This window comes from Gallus gallus, chromosome 1 (genome assembly GCF_016699485.2).
Source record: "Gallus gallus isolate bGalGal1 chromosome 1, bGalGal1.mat.broiler.GRCg7b, whole genome shotgun sequence".
NCBI classification, from domain to species: Eukaryota; Metazoa; Chordata; class Aves; order Galliformes; family Phasianidae; genus Gallus; species Gallus gallus.
This window is the reverse complement of record NC_052532.1, coordinates 83,486,134-83,503,862: the sequence shown is the minus strand read 5'-3', so window position 1 is coordinate 83,503,862 and position 17,729 is coordinate 83,486,134. Positions and strand designations below refer to the sequence as shown.

At 37.2% G+C, this 17,729-nt stretch overlaps 1 protein-coding gene across 3 annotated transcripts in view; it reads right to left on the bottom strand.

Moving 5' to 3' along the window:
• Positions 1–17,729, bottom strand: part of CFAP44 (cilia and flagella associated protein 44) — a 44,325-nt gene that overhangs the window by 26,353 nt on the left and 243 nt on the right. For all 3 annotated transcript variants that reach the window (XR_005839287.2, XR_005839288.2, XM_015296532.3), the window contains exons 2-15: positions 14,381–14,467; positions 13,808–13,900; positions 12,776–12,947; positions 11,905–12,067; positions 10,809–10,911; positions 10,308–10,524; positions 8,686–8,800; positions 8,008–8,172; positions 6,784–6,939; positions 6,348–6,395; positions 5,250–5,349; positions 3,943–4,037; positions 1,243–1,452; positions 250–360 (exon numbers count right to left, since the gene is read on the bottom strand). Coding sequence is in view for 1 of the 3 variants with exons in the window: in XM_015296532.3 (XP_015152018.2) it covers positions 250–360; positions 1,243–1,452; positions 3,943–4,037; positions 5,250–5,349; positions 6,348–6,395; positions 6,784–6,939; positions 8,008–8,172; positions 8,686–8,800; positions 10,308–10,524; positions 10,809–10,911; positions 11,905–12,067; positions 12,776–12,947; positions 13,808–13,900; positions 14,381–14,467 (1,835 nt within the window). In the remaining 2 variants the exon portion in view is untranslated. The remainder of the gene's footprint in view (positions 1–249; positions 361–1,242; positions 1,453–3,942; positions 4,038–5,249; positions 5,350–6,347; positions 6,396–6,783; positions 6,940–8,007; positions 8,173–8,685; positions 8,801–10,307; positions 10,525–10,808; positions 10,912–11,904; positions 12,068–12,775; positions 12,948–13,807; positions 13,901–14,380; positions 14,468–17,729) is intronic.

Here is a 17,729-nt window from a genome sequence, read left to right as displayed (position 1 = left end):
AATACTGCACAAAATTCTGTGGCTTATCTATGTTTCTGTTCTTGATTATGCAAACTCCAAAATTTATCTAAAGTGACTGAATTAGAGGTACAGCTACAACGTATCTAACTTTCATTCTGGAAGTGTGTAGAAAAAAGCAGCAAAACATCTTTTGCACCGTATATAGAGAATGTAGCTAGAGTGGTGGACCTTCACTTGTTTTCATTCTGACACAGCAAAGAAAGAAAAAAGCAAGCATGTATTACTCACATGAGAAGGTGGAGACCACTGTAATGCCTGCACAGGCCCAGGGACATGGATGAATCCAATTGGCTTGTATTCATCTTCAACAGCAAAAAAGAAAACTGTTTTGTCTTTACTCTGAAGGAAAAAAAGGGGAAAAAAAAGATCATTACTGAATGAAAGCTGACAAAACATCTGAACAATTCTAAGTACTGTGTGAAACACTTCCTTCAGATGTTCTTTGGCTAGATGAATGGACTTGCAAGTACCTTGGAACTTAAAATTGGATTTTCATGATTACAGTGCAGGGGAATAATAATCCTGACCAACTTCCTGTAGGCTGCTGAGTAGAGCTGTAGGCCTCAGTTTCCCTTATGAGCCTCTCCTGGCATCTCAATTCATGCACCTTTTGCCCACTGCTCCAGGAACTCACCTAAAGGTTAGGCCCTGGTCTTCAGCCCTAGCCTGAACCATGTCAGAGGTATATCTGTTTGCAGCCTTGTATTCTGATGCTCTAAATCAGTTGTCTAGATTTCCTGTTTTGATCTCTGATGTGGCTTGTAACTTGTTTCCAGTTTTCTGACTGGAAATCATTTCAAAGCGTAGCAGACACTGACAAACTGATCAGTTGATCTTGTAATGCAAAACAGTGTTGGGTATCTACTGGTATTCTGCCAAGCTGGTATACAAATGGACTTGCTTTTACTAGATGCAAGATACTACTAAAGTAATTCAAAAATAAGTCAAATGCATCTTCAAAAGGGATTACAGAATTCACATTAAACAATCCAGTAATTCAAAAAACAAATTGTATGTATTGCATGATTGCTTTCCTTCAGGAAACAAAGTGCGTGCAAACAGATCCTTCTTTTCCCCTGGCACTACTAAGAAGTACAAGAAGCAATCGACAGCAATAACAGAAGTATAACTGCATTGTCAGTGACCAAAATTTGCCTCAACTCTTTAAATAATCTTGGAAGTTGTTGCTTAATAAAAATAAACAAAGGAAGTGATACATACCCCTGTGGCAAGGACATCTCCATTTCGTTCATATGCCAAGGCTGTAACTGCAGTAGTATGAGGTTTGAAAGCTTGTTTGAGATTTATCTCTGCATTTCTTATATTGGCTCGTCCTGCAAGAGTGGGCAGTTCTTTGGGATCATAAACTTCAATTATGCGGACAACACCATCTTCAAACCCCACAGCAATTACACTTCCATTAGGATTTACCTTTGAGTGGAAGAATGAAGAAAAAAATCAGTGTACTTCAAGGAGTTTAGAATAATAATCTGTATGTCACATGTTCTGCTGTTAACTTGTAACTCATCTAACATGCGTGTGACAGGGGAAATTTTGTTTATTCTTTCTAATATGCTACCATAAAGGGAAGGGTAGGACTGAGTAAAGGTGGTGGTGAGGGGCGGTTAAATTGGTTCATCGGTTTGTTTTTCTGTCGTTTTCATTTTACTTATTGATGACATGCTTTGAGACTGGAAACATTGGTGAAAATGTAGTTACAACTTTGGAGGAAAAGGTGGTTCATACTGACAGGAGAAGATTTAGAATTCAAAAAATAATTAGTATACTATCCTGAATATAAGATTTGGCATTGAATGTGGGTATGATTTTTGAAGAGATGTGGGCATAAACTTGTCTGGCTGACCATGTAAAGTACAGCTGTCAACAGGGACTTGAGATACCTACTTGAGATAGAAATATGATGAGGTTATGGAGACTTTAATTTGCCTTGAGGGTAATCCAACTGATAAAAAAGTAGACAGACTTAAACTGTGAGAGAGAAGAGTTAGCAGAAACAGTCTTGTGTTTTAGCTGGATCTATCTGGACTCACAGATGTAGCTGGTAATAGCTGTATACAGTAGCATCTTGAAGTGATTTATAAGCTGAGTAAAATTCAGATATGTTGCAGACTGCACCATCATGTATATAAGGTTATGTACAGGCTGTAACAATGTGTACACTAATGTATACTAGAAATGAGACTAGAATGAAAATTGCTGTGTGAAGAGACAAGGGTAAATGGGTAACATTGGCGAGCAACTGGTAAAAGCACAATGCTATGTATGAAACTGTTAAAGAGGTTATTATAGGAAGCTGGGTAGGTGTAACAGTCTTCCAGCTCTCTTGAGAGATGAGCCTATATTGCCATATTCTAAAAATCATCTCTGTAATAAGCAGGTGTATGGCAACTTTGCTCCCTAGATGATCAAAAGTAGTCAGTCATTCATGGTCTTCAGATCTGTGGCCCTGAACTTCACTCCCTCCAGTAAATCTGTATCTTTACTGAGGAGCCCAGCACTGGACACAGTACTCCAGATGTGGTCTCACAAGCACCGGGTAAAGAGGAAGAATAACCTCCCTGACTAGCTAATAACAGCCTTCCTAATGCAGCCAAGGATACAGTTGGCCTTCTTTGCCATGACGGTACATTGTTGGTTAATGACCGGGTTGGCATCTATCAGGATCCCAAGATCCTTCTCTGTAAATCTGCTTTTCAGCTGGTGGGCTCCCAGGAAGTACTGATGCCTCTGGTATTCCTACCCAGAATGCAGAACTTTGTGTTTTTCCTTTGTCAAACTCCATGAGATTCCTCTCAGCCCAGTTTTGCAGCGTGTCCAGGTTGCTCTGAATGGCAGCACAACCATCTGGCCTATCAGCTGCTCCTCTCAGTATTTATCATCTGCAAACTTACCAAAGGTGCACTCTGTCCCAGTATTCAGGTAATTAATGAGGAGTATTGGTCCATGTAATGACTGCTGGAGTACACAACTAGAGCCTTCTCTCCAACTGGAGGTTGTGCTACTCATCATTGCCCCCTGAGGCCCAGCCATTCAGGCAGTTTAATATCTATGTCAGTTACTTAACCTCCACTTTGGCAGCTTGTCTATGAGGATGTAATAGGATACAGATGCTCTGAAGTATGTGGAATGAAGTTTTTTTAGATTAATAGTGCAGATTTTCAAATATGTTCAAGAATCTAAACCTACATGCAAGTATTTAATGGGAGTTTAAGAGAAGCTAGGGAGACAAAATACCCCTGATTTTTCAGTCTGTTTAGTATCAACTTTTACAAAACGGATCTGATTTCATTCTGCAGTGCTGTACAAGTTATTCTGGCAACATAGGTGATGACCAAAACATTCCCTAACAGAATCCCTGTGAGTCTGTGTGACTGGAATTACAGTTACAAGTGTACTGTCCCAGGGCTGTCCTTGCCTTTGAAATTCAGCTAAAGCACTCTATAAATCTGCTTGCAGTAAAACCACCAGGCTTGCTATGTTTCTTTAAGAACATAATTAGATACTATTTTAATTAAAATTAGTAAATATGTCTAAAAGTGATAGACTTTTCTGGGCTGTCATTTTGAAATGTGTTAACTAATTTATGTTAATTGATGATCACTCTTCTTGGATTCAACAGAAGTTGGTAGTCTATAAACTAACATTACTTCCTGGACTGCACACAGATCTGATTCTAAAATTTCACTAAGTTGGATACCTGACAACTCACAGTAAAATCAAACTGTGCACTGTATACATACATACTGCTACACAAGTTTATACATACATCCTAATACAGTAAATTCCAGCATGGACTAAACAGTAACTTCTTTGATATCTTGCACCTTGAGGATTTTTCTTGATGCTTGCAGACTTGTAGGTCCTTTATGAGTTTTTGTTAACATGCAAACAAAAACTTACAACATGAGGTGCCCATGCCAGTGCTGTTCCTCCTTGTTTAAACTTAATTTCGCTCTGTTGACTGTTGCTGATGAAATCATAGATACGCACTGACCCTGCATGTAAAGGAAACAATAGGAATTTATTTCTTACAATGTCACTTCCAGTTTAAGATTTATGGAGAAATTTCTATTTATTTGAATGAAAAACTGTATGGAAAGTTATTAATTTTTCTTTCAGTATCAAACATACACCTAGAAAGACATAACTGATGGTTACAAAGTAGCATGGTGCTCATCAACAAAACATAAGCTTACTTCACTCTTTAAATAACTCCCATGAGTTGTCAGGGCTGAGGAGTGTAATAAGAAGTCCCATGCTGACCACCATGTTTAATTTTTGAGTAATCACAGAACTGTAGACTACTCTTAAGGGAAATCTGTACTGTCAACAGAGGAGAAGATGATACACTACTACTTGAAATTGCCTAGGGAGGAAAATATTTATGTGGATGGAAATAGAAGATTTTCCAAAGAAAATCCAATTTCACCAGAGGTAGATTAGTAGACACACATTGGTTTGCATTAAATTCCATTCCAGCTGGTAAATATCCTGAGTGCAATCTGCTCAACTGTTGCAAGTTTGTCTTCAGGCTAGAAGTGCATGTATGTTGTATAACACAGACAAATGACAAGGTACAGCTGACAATAATTGAGTTAAAGATCTTGTAGCATTTTCTAAACATAATAAATGACATTTTTAATGTTCTGTCCTGTGGTTCTTCTTTCAAATTATGGTAAGGCTAGCAGTAAGAGGCATAAATAGCAATATTTATATAACTTAATATATGTAATTACCATGTTACCTGTTGTTGAGAGGGAGATGGATTTCTTTGAAAAAATAGCTACAATATTAATATTCACAGTGACTTACATAATGGTGGAAATGTAAGTAATTCCTTACAAAACAAAGATCCCAACACTTATCAGTCTGGAGGCTTAAATACAAATGCTGTTACTCAAAACCAAATGTCTCATCTGAAGGAACGGCTGGAAAGAACAAACAATTTACAAAGCTTCCCATTAAAAACTTTTCCCATTAAAATCTCAGGCTTTTAAGATGAGATAATCCCAAAGTATTACTTCAAAAATTTAATGACTTGTCCTAACTGTAAAAGAACTAATCCCAGGAATAAGTTGTCTGTAAAGTGGTTTTTGAAGAGCAAATACACCATTTCTTCAGAACAAAATAGTTCCAAACCAATCAACGTTGTTCTGAAAAAAAACAAGGGTTATAGTGGTATAAGAGCAAAGGAATATTGTACTTACGGTCAAGAGCAGTAGTGGCCATAAGGTATGTCATGGGAGAGACGCTCATGGCTTCAATCCTTCCAGAGTGAAAGGTGCAGAGGCACTCTGGATCATGGGTCTGTTGTGCAAAACAGGAAAACAGAAGTTTTGCTTTGTGCTGGAGCTGCACTTAGAAGTTATTACTAGCCATAGCTACAGTCAACCTGAAAAATCTAGGCAAAATTTGAACAAAATTCACCAGGCATGAGTTGCCTATAGGCACTTTTTTTGAACTCATGAAAAGATCATGAGCAAACTAGTACAGAAACATTAAGTTGATTTAGAATGTCACCATTCTCAGTGTGAAAATAAAGGGAAATAGAGCATACCCACTTTCATTAAACAGTTTCAAGCCTAGAATTAACATTTTTAGCAAAAAGTTATTGCTCTAAAGGCAGAGAAATTACTGTCAAGCCTAGGGCTTGTAGTATCTTGGAAATTTTTTTTATCATCCAAGGGACTCTGTTTTTTGTTGTTCATTCTTTATCTTATTTTTTATAGCATGTTTTAATTCTTTCTAATCATGAAATTCTTGAAACATTATTTAGTTGTTTCCCTAAAATTTATTGCAAAAGTAATATTCCCATTAACTTCAATATGTTCTGGAGCAAAAATTACATGCTCTCATTTTACCTTTGTCATCTATTCCTTCATCAAAAATACCTCCAGCAGTAATAATAGAAGTCAGCTGGATAAAACATATGAAGTGCATATGTTCTCCTTGTAACATATAGGTAACAGTAATGATTGTTTCAAATACACCAACTAGAGAGGATATACAAACAATCCTTGAACTCATTTCCTGCATAAATGCAACTTTTATTTCCAGTTTAAGATAATTTGAATTTGGCAGCCAACACTTCAGGAAGCAAAAATCAATAATGACTTTTGATTATAATGACTGAGCAGGATTATCAATAATATTATGGGGGAAAAAAAATTAAGATCTGTTTCAATGCTAAAGTTTTCAGCTCTGCAACTTCACTAAACACAAATTTTGTTGTAGATGCATCTCACATAGTTAAAACATGTCACTATAAAGGAGATGAAGAAATAAAAAACAGAAAATACACTTACTACATTTGAAAAAGTCAAATCCAGCTTCCAGATCCTTCCATTGGCATCCTGAAGAAGCAAAACCAAAGCATGTAACCTGAATATTTTCAAACCTCAATGTAGAAATAAAATTGCCCACAATAACTCCTTTAAAAATTCCTTAGTGATTATCACTGTGAAAATGAAATGACTGAAGTGATGTTGGTCTGACCAGTCCTATCCATCAGTCCAGGATAACAGAAATTGAGTAATAAATTTTGATGTTCTCCTACTCTTATGCAGCTCTGGCTCTGCAAACCATAGACTCACATGTTACTACATGGTAAATATAAATCCAACAGATTGAATTCTACAGAAAAGAGATGCACCAACCTGTAAGGTTGTACTGCTGTTCATTAACATTGCCTCTCTCATTCAGTTTCTCCACAAGGCTGTAGGTACTTTGAGTGTATCTTACCTGAGCATACCAGAAGGGCTGTCCACAGTCATGAATTTTAGACATGAAACTCAGACTGACATTCCTGCCAACACGAAGTTCATTCATAGGTTCCATCTCCAATAACCCTGTCTCATCCACAGAATCAGCAGTATCTATTGCCTCAAAGTTCCATACCTTCAAAGAATTAAAAACAAAAAAAGAGACAGGGTTTTTATTAGGTCAGATCATGTTTTCAAATACAATTAATAGGGAAATTCAAAATCCCAGCAAACCAGGAGAGGATAGATTATACAGGTAAAGTATGACACACAGCACATGTCTCACTGTTCTGAATGTAATCTGGAATACTGACAATTAGCAAATACCATCTCATACGATTGAGTGCAATGCAAAGAATATGTAAAAGTTCCCTGTCCAATTCTGATATAACAACAGCTTAAATTCAGCCCTGGCACTGGCAGCACTATGCATAGGAACCTCAGAATTATAGGAAGTGATAACTGACTGCTCTGAGCATTGCTCATACTGAGGCAATATGGACAAATGGGAAAAGTAACATACCCAAGTTCTGCTCTGTGGCATGACAACAAAATGTCTGTTGGCACCCTTAGAACCAAGTTAATTTTCCTAATGGGATAAGATCAATTTATGAAATATTAAAAAAAAACCAAAAACCAGGGTGCTAGAAACCTTCTGCTGTCTACAATAGCTTCCTGTTATCTGGGTCTTTCACAAATGAAGGGAAGACACACATTGTCTCCCCTTAAAAAGCAGGTACACAACACAGCAAAATCCTTGATAATTGACAGATGAGGTCAGAAACTGGTATGAATAATTAAACCATTTTGACCTTAATTTATAGAATTATGTGATAATTTGAGGACACCCAGTACTTTTTATTCTGACTGTTCCTCTATTTCAGTGTGTGTATCACTGAGATTTAATTAATTTTTGTATAAATAATCTAAGCATTAAAATAACCAGAAAATTAATTTCAGTGTTGCCATTGTTTATCCTTTGAAACATCATTTGCCAGAATGAAACAGAACGTGTGTAAACACAACCTGATTCAAACATGTACACTGTGGAGACTTGTCCTTATTCTCATCTAAAAATTAATTCTCAGAAAGCAGCTGTAATGCAAAAATGTCTTCATAAATAAGCTCTGGTAAAGAAAATGTGACATCTATCTGCTGATCACAAATTTGTACACCTCAAGGCAGAGCAAAAAAAAAAACTCACCCGAATGAAGCCATCTTTTCCAACAGTGACAAGTTCTCCTTCATCCAGAACTATATGGCTGACAGGGCCATTGTGACAAGGCTTGTGTCCAGCTCGACAGAGCTCCACTTTGATGAGGCCCCCTTCCCAAAGCAGCAAGTTGCCCCACTCAGCCCCTGAGATAACCTTCAGTGCAAATGGGGAGAAGCACACAAGCAACTGTACTTAACCATGCAGAAACACCGGTAAGAATCTGGTTAACTTTGTGGTTTTCTTCTACAAAGGCATTAAATAGATAGCAATGCATGGGTATTTTCAAGAGAAGTTATAAAGGAAGACAAGATTCAACTTTTAAGGAATATGACATCATTTACCTGCACTGAAATGACTGAAGATTGTGGCTAACGTACTTTTCATTTCTTTACATGGACATCTTTACCATGCTATAAGAGGAGTTTCAGCTCTAAGCCAATACAGATCTTTTGTCCCGGAATTATAATATTAAATATACTTTTCAATTATTACAAAGCAAGCAATTTTCTTTGGCAAATTAATGTCAATATTAGCTTATTAGAGCAGTGCACTGAGGGTCTAATTCCTATCACTCAGAAGTAAATAGTAACTCTCCAACTTACTCAATGAGCTTTTCATCGAAACGTGAGAAGGAACATAAAATCAATTAAACTTATTGTGACTTACCTTCCCATCGGGCAGCTCCACATACCCTATAATGTCAGTCACTGCTGTTTTTCCAAACCTACCCAAAGCTCCTTGTAACTTGAGACCAGTGAATGTGTGAGCCATCTTCCAGAACCTGAGTAAAGAAAGCACATCCCTCTCTGATACAAGATTTCCTAGACACACACTTCAGTCTCTCTCAGACATTCTAATTATCTTACCAGGGATTCCATTTTGTTCATTTCTTATTATTTTTCACAGGAGACCTTGGATATTTTTGTTTGTTTGCAATGAGATAAAGCTTTGTAAATACACCAACTTTCCCATATATTACCTCTAAGAAAAACCCAGGAGAATTTAACATGGGCTGAATGAAGGTTACACTATTATTTAAAACAAATAACTGTTAAATTAACAGCTATATCTTTCTAGATACAACCCATACATATGCTTACAGATGTCTATTTTACTCTTGCTATCTCTAGTGTACAATGTTCAACTTTGTAAATCCAAGGGACTAAGTTCTTCCCTAATTTTAATACAAATAACCCCATGGACTTGAGTGTGACTGTAAAATCTCAGCAAAAAGTTTTATCCTAGATCTTCACAGCTATTCCTAGTTAACCATTATATATATATCAGTATAAAATATTGTTTTAAATTATTGTTTTTACAGAAAAATTAACATACGCTGCAATTAGGGATGGTACACAGTGTGTGCAGGAAACATTACATTTAAGTTAAGTGCTGAAAATTGGGATTTGAATATGTTTGTGTTAAGAGTCATGTATGTCTGTGTTATAAAGCTATGTCAGAGTTTATTCATAGTATCTGAGCTCAGAAGAGAGTTTATAAAAGAGATTTTTTTTGTTAGACTTCCATAAGTAATGTATTCTAAATCACTTTCACTCTGGGTCTAAACAAGTAATTTCTTATTTCAGACCCATCTTGCAACCAAATTATAGAGCACATCTCAGATTTTGATCTGATTCCTCCGTAAAATTCAAAGAAATTTTAGATGTGTTGTAATTTTAAAAGTACCTACTACAATAGCATCCAAGCTGTATCTTAAGTCCCTGCTGTGCTAACACTGAACTCTGGATAAACATATTTCAGAATGTTAGTCTCTGTCCCAAAGAGTTTAAAGCTCTCACTTATTTATTGTAAAAAGGAACTGTGAATTTAGCACAGAAGGGAGTGTATGGAAGCACAATTTTGTATCAGTGGTATCAGTGTCTTTCTAACCCATGACTTGGCAACCAGTTCTACTGGCTACCCAAACAGCAGCTGAGCTCAATAAATCACTGGTAGAAAGCTGAGGAGGCATGAATGCTCTGTTAACACCTAGAAGACAGGTGTGTATACATATTTTTTTACTAATTTTCAACGGTGTTTGTTGGAATTACAAGAATGAAGCCAGTAGTAGACATATTGAATGCCAAGCATCATCCCTTTTTGATAACAAAGGTGTTTAAAAGACTTTTCTGACTAGCTGAAAGACTTTTTGGCTTTGTAATTGCAATGACAAGGTAAAATAGCATTCCCCACTCATGCGCGTTTGCAAATGATACGTTCCTGCTAGTCATCATCTAGGTATTATGCTTTTAGAGTTGATACATATTAAACATAATTGGTAAACCTACCTGATGTGTCCTACTCCAGCTGTAGTTAACTGTTCTTCATTATCTGGAGAAAATGTGACCCTGTAAACATCCTGTGAAAAAGCTTTTGACCTTAACACAATCTTTTCTTGTTTCCAGTCCCAGATAGTCAACATGTAGTCAGGGCTGCTTCCAATACTGGCCAGCAGAGTGCCAGTATGGTTGAAATCACCAAAAACATAGCCTTTTTTTGTTCCACCTGCAGAAACATACCAATCCACACATGCATGGAAAAAAGGGAAGAAACAATAGGAAAAACTGTTTAAGGGGAGCTCAACATTCACAGAAGTTGGCTATTTCTACTAAATAAAAGCTTTCTCCAATCCTGTAATGAAAAAGCTGGAAATTGGTATTTTCTATTCTGATGCGGAATACCAAAAACTTTTAATTCCTTATAAAGTTAAAATAAGCTTCTACCCCATCTACTGGGATCTACGAGCACTGATTGTTTATGTAAAATGAAAATAGTACTTTTTGCACTACCTTCTAGTATTCTGTAAGGCTTCAGTGAAGGATAATCGTAGATGATGAGGTTTGGCTCCTCTCCTTTTTCTCCCACTGCAAAGTACTGCCGAGTAGGGTGTGCCTTGAAAAGCAAAAGTACAGTTTCATGGTGTAATGACATCTCTGTCTCCATTCTACTAGTGAAGTTATTGTATTTGCTCACTCATTAGTCAAAAGATATTGCTGTAAATACAAAGTTGCATTTTTCTGTATGTTTTTCCTGAACAACTGCCAGTCTATTACTCAATACCTGAATGAAGCCATTATATGCACATAAAACTACTAGGCACACAAAATAGGATTATCACACATATATACTTCAGAACCATGAGAAACTGTATAATAAACTCCTTTATCACGCATTCTTTTACTTTTCCTACCTCACTCAATTCACTAGCTGATCTTTCCACATGCACCATTTGGATTAGCATTCATCTACACAGAAAGATGTAGAAAAGACTTCCTGAATTACATTTTTCTGAAGATGGACAGATGCACCACGATTCTCCATGAAAGGCTGCTTACATCAGCAGAGCAGACTGAGGCTGATATACTGAAAGCTTTGCTCATATGGAGTACAAGTGGGAGATGGCAGAGCTACTCATAGGGCAAGGTGCCACAAAACCATATAAAGCATCTGAGATTCCAAGATTTTCATAGGAGTTTACTAGAGTGAAACCAGATACTTTTTCTCTTCATTTTTCTAGGTTGCCAATTTTCTAAATTTTAACCACTGGCAAAACACTATATCAGTATTAGCTGTGAATGGGAGAGAAAAAAAAAAGCTGAAATGAGTACTAATATTTAAATAAGAACGTTATAGATACTGAAATGAATTTCAGCCAGCACTTATCAGCCCTTTAAGTTATGTGGGCCTGAGACAAGTATGCAGATATTTGTGCTCTGTTGGTTATACTGACCGATTGAGTTAGCCTGTACTGCATGGTGCACTAAACTCCTTTAATCAGTACCATACTTTCTTACATGTGCAGCTGTAGAAATCTCCCATTAGGCAGTGAAGTGACCATTTTGCTTTATAAGAAGGACTAACATCCTAAAAGAAAAAAGGGCATACCACAATAAACCCAATTCCACCTCCACTGCTGCTCCGGAGGTAACTTTGAGATTTAGTTTTCAGGTCCAGAATCACCACTTGGTTGCCTGCTACATATAGTAGGCTTTGGCTATCCATCACCATCAGGTTTACACTTCTGATGCAGTCATATCCAAAAGAATATCTGAGAACAATTCATTAAGGAAAAGGTTTGAGGCTGGCTTTCAAGAATAGTTTACTAAATGGATAGAAATGCTTAAATCAAAACTGACACAAGAATACAGAATCCATTGATTAGAAGTCTGACCGTAGGCAAGTTTTGTTCAATGCACAGGAAGGTAAACAATATTGAGTTTCTATAACTGAGGCGAAGGCAAAGGGAAGACCTTCTAAATTTCATGCTCCACCTTCTCACTTCCGTTACTGGGTACACTTCTTGCCTCTGCAGAATCCTTTGGGACAGCTAGAAATTCACATTTTATGTTTGGTGATCTTTTTTCAAATATAATGTAAGAAATGTGCATTTGATTAATAGGAACTCTTCTACAGACAAGCATTCAAACTAAAGAAATATTCAGGTTCACTTCTTAAATGTCTGCAGGCAGATGTAGAGAAGAGAAAATCCAGTCTTCAACAGCAACTTGACTGTGTTTGCAAAGAAGAAAAAAAAAAGGAAAGTAAAAATGATGCCTAATAAAAAATGTTTATAAGGTCAAGGCAATGTTTAAGATTAAATTCGTCCAGGACCACTACTAGATTCTTATCCATGCCTCAACCAAGGGTATCCCACTAACGCCACACAGGATACTCCTAACTAGACAAGTACAATTTTATCAACATAAATTAAGAAATACCTAGCCTTAAATTCGCACAGCCTCAACAGAAAGGATACTTAAGAGTAAGAAGGTTAATTGGTATCCCTGAGTCTTCAGTGACAAATGGCCGTGAATATATATCTTCATAACTATAGAAGAAGGTTTCTGAGATTTTCTTTTCTTCCTTCTCAGGGCTTTTTCCTTCCTTTAGGGATACTTGAGTATTATCTTGCTCTTCCAAATCATCCGCTGTATGTCAGAAGTGGGAATGTAAAGAATGTTTATATTTAGGATAAGTCTTAGGTTTCTTGTTGATATTTGTACTTAGCTGAAGAAGAGAGGGATTCATGCATTATCTACTTTGACAGGGTAATAGGCACTCCATAGCTGAACACAAGGATATGCTGTGTGAGTAACACCTTGTCCTGGAAAAATCCCTCCCTCTAGTTTTTAAAAACTCTACTGTGAATACTCAAAATTGAAGAATTTAGAGGGGGGAAAAATGAGAATATTGTAAAAATATTGGTTTTAAAACTCAAAGTCTAGGATACTGAAGTAGTTCAGCTTTGGTGCTTAGGTATCGGTTTTAAAAACCAAATAGTATTTGAAATGTCTTTTCGGCAGCTACTGAATACACACCATCATACAAAACTACCAGTAAAAGCAAGCGCTCTTTGCCTTTTCACATACAGAACACCTTAAGATATTGTCGCAGAAAATGCATACTGCTAATGTGTTACTAAGTGAAGTTCTTTACTGGACTGCAATGCAAAATATTGTCAACTTGAATTCCAACTAGTCAGAAGCACTTATTAAAACTGAATTCAAGTTAGATACCGCAAACTGAATCTCCATTACCTATTTTGCAAGCTTTTTACCCTATATTAATTTTTTTTCTCCCCCTCAGCCAACTAAGGGCTCAGATACCAGTAAGGCAAAAGAGTGAAAAGAAGTACACAAAGTAAGCTAAAAGGAAGTGCTCAGTGAAACTCTGTAACTGTAGCATGATGGCACTGGTGTGAGATAACAACAGACAAAAAATGAAAACCAGAAAGCAGTGGGATTTTTAAGTCAATGCCAACATCCCCCCAAAGGAAAGCAGTACCCACCAATGCTCTCTGTATCTGTTTCCACTTGCTCCACATCTTCCTCCTGTTCCCCTCCAGCTGGTGATTCCTTTGGAAGACCAGTTTCGCTTTCTTCTGTAAAGGACAATTGGGATCTCTTAGGTATGCATTAATTTGACTAATTTATTTATACACATCAGGTTAAATATAGATCTATAGTGTAGTTCCATTGTAGCAAAACAAACAAAAAAAGCCTGTCAAACAGTGGACTTCTTGCTGTTTAGCATTAAGTGTAGGGAGAAGTTTGCTTTCAAATAACAGTGTTTTGAAGCAAATTGATTGCAGTAATGGCTACGGAAACAGATCTAAGCAGTAAGAGTTGTCAGGGGAGAGACTTTGCAGGCTGTGGGATGGCAAGAACTGCTGACACAGTAGTCAGCCCAGAACATCTCTAGAAGGGGCCATCTTTGACCAGGACCAAAACAAAATTTGACAACACTAAGAACAGTAATCAAAGATGAACTCATATGAGAAGGGAAAGTATGAGCAGTGTGAGAAGCCAAGAGCTACTGTAGGTTTACTACTGGAATCACCTTAACAGCAGAAAGTACTTACGGACACTGCTGTGATCTGCCGGTGTACTTTCTGCTGGCTTCTCATCTGCTCCTTCCTGTTCATTTGGAGATGACATGTCCTCTTTATCTGGAGGCAGTGAAAAGAAACTTCTAGTATTATTGCCTTTGTCTGCTGTTCACACTATCTTCATTTCCTCCACAATGTCAAGATTCCCAAACATAATATTTGTGATCTGCCTGTACACTACAAGTATGGAAAATCCAAGAATACGTCCTACCTTATAGGGTGAATTAATTGGTTCAGTTTTTAGACCTCTGGGTTCTGTGTTCATTGCTACAGAAAGACTGTCATCTAAATACTGCGCAACAGGGGAAGCAGAAGAGAGATTTGTATGTTTTGGGCTTCTCTTTAGTGTACTGGGGTGAGTTTTGTTTTTGAGAGAAAACTTCTTTCTGATAGATTTCACAAAAAGCAAAATGGACATGGGAGCAATTATGTACAAATACTATAGAATTCAGGAAATTAATTAGTTGAATATGAAGAAATCTAAATATTCAGCATAAGAAACAGCCAGTATGAAAATGAATTTGTTTGTATGTGTAAGCTGCACTTCAAAAGCAAGAATAAATCCCTAAAGATGCATTTCTTTCTGGCATTGGGTCATATTATGTTTGAGAAAAAATGTTTTGTGTCATCTTGGTCTTTTCAGGCATTTCAGGAAAGGCAGAGCATCCAAACATAATGCCACCCCCCAGAAAGACAGTGAAAGCAAAGAAATATTGCAGACATGACATTAATGCTGTTATACAGTCAACTTGCCCTACTTCATCTTCATCTGAGGGTTCTGAGGTTTTGTCAGAGTCTGAATTTTCTTAAATAATTTAATTTAAGAATTAAAATGATCATTTACCCCTCAAGAGTTCTCAAAAATAGATGTGCAGAAAATTTTAAATTCAGAAAACAAATCAAAACAATGACAATATATCTCAATATATTTACATGAAATCCATGAGTTTTTAGTAAGATAACAGAACTGATGCTATTGAAGAAATAGTTTTGAATTAGTTGCATAAATATACAGTGGAGCCTTCAGAGACCTGAACTCTAATTCCAAATCCAGTAATGACGTGTAGTATTTGTATCAGCCATTTCACCTCTGGCTGTCTCAGTTCTCTCTTGTGAAAAATGAGATAATAATACTTAACCCATCTTAGCAAAGTGCTTTGATATCCATAGAGAAAAGTGCTATAACTTCAAATTATTGTAACTAATTAGCATTTATCTTCTAAAAATTAAGTCTATCATAGTTTTCATTATAAATTAACTCCTCTGTAGAAAATGCTTTAGGCTGAAAGAGGGTCTGAACATTTCTGCCTCCATCATTATCTGGGTTCTAGTCACAGAAAGTGGCTGTAATGTTCATTGTACGTTACTATGGTGGCATTCAAAGACTATGCCAAAAATAATATAATTTTAAGACCCTAAGGAGGTTCGGGAGAAGGATGTCTACTTCTGTTGCAGTTTTAAATATTGACTGATCCAAGAAAACTTTCACGCAAGTTCACTGTGACAAAATCCCTCTGAGTTCTGATTTTCCTCCTCTGGGCACTACATTTATGAACCTTCACTCATTTAATCTTTTTTTTTTTTTTCCCCCTGGAAAGAGGAAAAATGTGGGGTGACAGTGCCATCTCAGTTAATTTGTTTGCCGTGTCAAATAAAAATTCATTCGATTTGATTTTCCTGTGTTTTGAATACATGATACAATTGTTTGAGGTATGTGTAAAGCTTCATAAATGCAGTGCTTGCCTTCACAAAGCCCATGACTGATGCTTCAGCTGCATAAAAAGCATTGAATTAAATAATGATTAAAATGTGGCCAACAGTAATCCTTTAGAAACCAAACATATCTAGTAGTTATTGTTTTGCAATTTCTTTTGTTAAAGGTTTGGCCACCAGTGAGTATTGAACAAAACTCAAAACGTACTTTTGGTAACTTGTTCTTTCTTTCATGAGAGACTGTCTTGTGTTGTTCCTTTCCTTGTCTTTAGCCCACATGAAGAAAAACTCAGCTGATCCCAGGACTTTATTTTCCTTTATTAATTACAGTCTTGATTCCTTTTAGCACAGTATTTATGGGCTACTCACTGGTATTTCATCCCTGGAGGTAAAATGGGCTTGAACTAAGGAGTGAAATTTTGGCTATTAAGAGGGGTGTTTGCCATGAGGAATTAGGCACCAACCATCTGTCCCAGGTTGCTCTCTCAAGTCTAGCTCTGCTTTGAAAGTGTCACATTTCTCCCCATTTGCCAAGCTGTGCTTGTTTAATTCAACATCAGTTGCCATTCTCTTGGTAGGATTTTCTGGCTCTTCCTTCTCTTTATGAAAAACAGCACACCATTCAATAACTAAGGACTCCTTTTAGCTTTCAGACCACATCACAGTATGCCAGCAATTTACTGGGCCGCTGGTAGCCACAACATGTGCAAACAACAGAGTTCCACAAAACTGAACTTCAATCAAAATGAAATTAAAATATTTAAGTGCTCATATACGCAGGGAAAAATATACAACTGTAAATCAGGCATAGCTGGCATAGTGCTGTCTGTGTGTCATTATCAGTCTGCATTACCACACAATTAGTATTAAAAATCAGCTCTAGGCAATCAACACAAAATCCCAAGGAAATAATTTTTCATCGTTGAGAATATTGCTGTCTCATAAAATAGAGGACTTAGGAGAGAGGAGATGAGCACAAATTACCAATTCTTGCAGCAATTAAAGTTATGTATATAAAGTGTTTACTAGCCAGAGACTGAGACAGGAAGGCTATAGCTACAAAGCAGGATCCAGACACATCACCACCGTCATAGCCCCATTATGTCTTTTGTTCTCCAACGGAGAGATAAAAGAAGTGGACAGGAGAGCCCCGCGTGGAACCTGACTATTGCTGCGTTGCACACAAAATATTTTCCAATGAAACAGAAGAAATAAAACCTAACTCTAATTTCAAACTAAAATAGTCCTTCGTATGACCCAAACCTCCCAGCTCCGTCTCATGCAAGTGAGAGTGTTAAGTCTATTAAAGTCTGCCCTAACAGATAAAGGTGAGTAACCAGGTTTCGGTTGAGCAAGATTCGAAACAGGCCATATCACCACAGTTACTTATTAACACACAGCGTAAAGGAAAGTCATAAAAATGAACTACAGAGAGCGCATATGTGACAGGCAGTAAAAACAAAGGCGCGCTAAGGGGCAGGGAACTGATCCCGAAGGAGGCCTGCAGGGCCCCTGGGGAGGCTACCACGGAGGGGCCACCGGGGCCCTAGGGAGATGCTAACCGGGGGGCACAATTACGTGAGGTGCGGACACACGGGGCTAGTAGTCT